We start from the raw sequence: 3,858 nt of genomic DNA on the forward strand, positions 1-3,858 counted from the left end.
GACCTCACGCTAAACCTCAGCTAACCCAAATATCCCTCCTTCCCAAAGAGAACTGGATTGTATCCACTCATCCAACTGGAGCTGAGAAAGTGTGGGTCTTTGTCACACTTAGGGAAGGAGACACGTAAGCATCATTCTTAAGGACAAAGGATATGCCTTAGTGTAAAAACAGCAGCCAGTTGGTCATGAAAAAGACCCATTTATGGCAGGAACTGATAAAGGAGGGCAGAGCACTTTGACCTTGGCTGCGAATGTATCAGGGGGCTGTGGTTTCTCTCCCTCTGCAAATAACAGCAAACACCCCATGAATATTAATTTTGGGGGAGTACAAATACATTTTATATTTATTTATTTATTTTTTGAGACAGAGTCTCATTGTGCCATCTTCAGTAGAGTGCTGTGGCGTCACAGCTCACAGCAACCTCCAATTCTTGGGCTTAACTGATCCTCTTGCCTCAGCCTCCCAAGTAGCTGGGACTGCAGGCGCCCACCATAATGCCCAGCTGTTTTTTGTTGCAGTTGTCACTGTTGCTTGAGCAGGCCCTGGTGTATGTGGCCAGCGCCCTTTCCGCTGACCTACAGGTGCCGCCGACAAATACATTTTAGTGAGTAGAAGAATTCGCAGGTAGGGAACACATGTCTGTCAAAAATTCATTGTAATAGAGTTTTTAAAAAGTACCATGAGGCAGGGTATGGTGGCTCACACCCGTAATGCCGGCAAGGCTGAGGCAGGTGGATTGCTGGAGTTCAGGAGTTCAACACCATCCTGAGCAACAGCGAGGCCCCGGCTGTACTAAAAGTAGAAAAACTAGCCAGGCATTGTGGCAGGTGCCTGATGACCCAAAAGTTCCTAGCTGCCTGTAGTCTCAGCTACTCGGGAGGCTGAGGCAGGAGGATCGCTTGAGCCCAGGAATTTGAAATGATTGTGAGGTGTGACACTTCTACCCAAGGTCACAGAGTGAGACTGTGTCTCTATAAAAATATAAAGTAAAATCAGAAAAGTGTTTTTTTCTGAATCTGATATGGGAAGATAGAAATCTGGAATTGTTTCACTTTATGCTGCTTTTTATTTAGAATGGTTTTTATTTTAATTTTATCTTATGTGTCCTTATCTCTCTTCTACTAACAGGCCAACCTTTTAAAGCAGGCGTCCTCAAACTGCAGCCCGCGGGCCACATGCAGACCACCTAGGACATTTATCCGGCCTGCCTGGTGTCTTTGCCACCACTGCCTGTCCTGCTTAGCAGCTGACTCGTCCTGGGGCCCACAGTCCTGCCCTCCAATGGTCTGAGGGACACTGAACTGGCCCCCTGTTTAAAAAGTTTGAGGACCCCTGTTTTAAAGGGAAGGGCATGTGTCTTTTTATCTCTCTGTCCTAGTCATTCAGACAGAGTTATGTGTATAGGAAAAGTGCCACTATAGACTCTATTTGAACTGGCAAACTTGTTTTACTGTTCAGTCTATCTATGCCAGGACTTTCCCTGGGGGGCGTCACACATGTCTGTCCCCGATATCCGCTGGTCTCACCTCTGTACACTCCGTTCCATCCCCCTAGCTGGGTGCCACGGTCATCTCTTGCTTCTAAATGCCCCCCGTGGTCGGACGTAAAATACACGAATGTCATGTTCTTCAGACCGTTTTCATCCACGGCACGAAGAATCTCCCCTTTACGAGAAAATCAGAAGTTTCAGGACAGCGTTCAAAAGGCAGCTTCTGAGACGTCAACCCATGGCCCCCTTTTCTGTACAAGTCACTTCTGGCTAGAAAGGGACAAAAAGGGACCAGTACTCAGGTCTGAGTGTGACATCAAAGCATTAAGATGATGGGGCTGTTTAGCAAGAGACCACCAATACAGGAAAATAAATAAAACCAGAATAAACACAAAAAGTCAACAGGTCGCCAATGCATATGCTTTTAAATATGGTGCGTGTGTGTGTGAGAGACAGACCCAGGACTAGGAGACAAGACGGGGAGGTGGTGGGGCACAGTGCCGAGACATCTCTGTCTATACCAGCACTGTGAGCAAAACCCACGGGTTTTGGCGAATTAAAGGCTGATGAACAGCAGCAGTACAGACCTGTCCCTGGACAGGTCATCCGTGGAGACCCATGGTCATTTAAAGCTCTGAAAAAACAAAGATCTTAAACCATTTGGACACTTGTCACTCTGCAAATTTGGGGTAGTTAAGAGTGTGAACCCCAACTCTGCATCTGTAGCTCAGTGCTTAGGGAGCTGGCCACATGCACCAGGGCTGGTAGGTTCGATTTCAGCCCAGGCCTGCTAAAACAAACAAACAAACAAAAAAATAGCTGGGCATTGTGGCAGGAGTCTGTAATCCCAGCTACTCAGGAAAGAATCAGTTGAGCGCAGGAGTTTGAGGTTGCTGTGAGCTATGATGCCACAGCACTCTACCGAGGGTGACATACTGAGGATTCTGTCTGAACAAAAACAAAAAAAAAAGAGTGTGACCCCCCCTACCCGCCAAAGTTCCTATTTGGGGGTCATTTTCTTCTTTACTTGGCTGGCTGTATCGCTGTACTTATCTTAGGATTCTCTAAGAATTTCAACTTTCATGCTGTTTTAAGAATCTACAATCTGGCTGGGCGCAGTGGCTCACACCTGTTATTCCAGTACTTTGGGTGGCCCATGTGGATGGATGGCATGAGACTGGGAATGCCAGACCAGCCTGGGCAACACTCCAAGACCTTTTGTCTACGAAAAGTAAGAAAAATTAGCTGGGAGCTGGGTGGGGTGGGTCACACCTATAACCCCAGCACTCTGGGAGGCTGAGGCAGGTGCATCCTTTGAACTCAGGAGTTCAAGACCTGCCAGAGCAAGAGTGACACAGGGTCTATTAAAAATAGAACTCTATTGAAAACAGACTCTATTAAAAATAGAAAAAGTAGCCAGGCATTGTGGTGAGTAACTGCTACTCAGGAGGCCAGGGCAGGAGGATCACTGGAGCCCAGGAGTTTGAGGTTGCTGTGAGTTATGATGCCATGGCTGTCTACCCACAGTGACAGAGTAAGACTCTGTCTCTGAAAAATTAAATGCAATGAAAAATAAAGAAACTGTACAATCTTATTGTTCTTCTGCAGAGTCTCTCAAGGGCCATAGAAAGAAGGTTATAAAGTGTTGCCCTAAAGTACTGGAAGTTAACATTTTACTTTTGCTCTCTGGAACTTCTAACAAGGATATATTGCAGGAGGCTGATTTTATGCAACATCAGACTATATCCTTGGAAATATACTGAAGGTGCACATGAACCACAACAGTATTTTTTTTTTCTCCCCATTCTCTGTCTTTTCCCTTATTCTTTTTTTGTGTGTGTGGTTTTTGCCCAGGGCCGGGCTTGAACCTGCCACCTCCAGTATATGGGGCCAGAGCCCTACTCCTTGAGCCACAGGCGCCGCCCAAGTTTCCCCTTATTCTGTGTCTTCTCCCTTATTCTTTATTGAAATCTGTGTCCAAGGTGAGGTGAAGCCCCACTACACTTATCTAAGAACTTGTCTAAGAACCAGTCCCCCCTGAGTCATGCAAGAGCCAGGCCACCCTGACTTACCGACGAGCCAGTCCATCTCCTCCACATTGTCACCGTACAAGCCGTGCCTGCTTTTCCCAAGGAAGGCTTTCGTGGTGACCAGGGGAATATGGACGTGAAGCAAAGAAACGAAGAGCAGAAACGGCCCATGCTTATGTCTGCAAGAAGAAAAGCTCCTTTGTCAGGTACAAGACGCACCACACATCAAAGGAAACCGGCATTCGTGTGTTCGCTGCTGTGCTGTTGACAACGGCCTCAATGTGGGTGGCATCAACTTAAGTTCCATCGGCAGAGGGGAGGAGGAACAGAACCTGGTG

The 3,858-nt window shown here is 47.0% G+C and overlaps 1 protein-coding gene across 1 annotated transcript in view; it reads right to left on the minus strand.

Moving 5' to 3' along the window:
- ARSD (arylsulfatase D) overlaps positions 1–3,858 on the minus strand; it is a 27,350-nt gene that overhangs the window by 6,742 nt on the left and 16,750 nt on the right. Inside the window, exons 7-8 of the mRNA XM_023515062.1 lie at positions 3,563–3,699; positions 1,528–1,665 (exon numbers count right to left, since the gene is read on the minus strand). Of these exons, the coding sequence (XP_023370830.1) occupies positions 1,528–1,665; positions 3,563–3,699 (275 nt within the window). The remainder of the gene's footprint in view (positions 1–1,527; positions 1,666–3,562; positions 3,700–3,858) is intronic.

Source organism: Otolemur garnettii, unplaced genomic scaffold, assembly GCF_000181295.1.
Source record: "Otolemur garnettii isolate 467f Iridium unplaced genomic scaffold, OtoGar3 scaffold00065, whole genome shotgun sequence".
Classification (NCBI taxonomy): domain Eukaryota; kingdom Metazoa; phylum Chordata; class Mammalia; order Primates; family Galagidae; genus Otolemur; species Otolemur garnettii.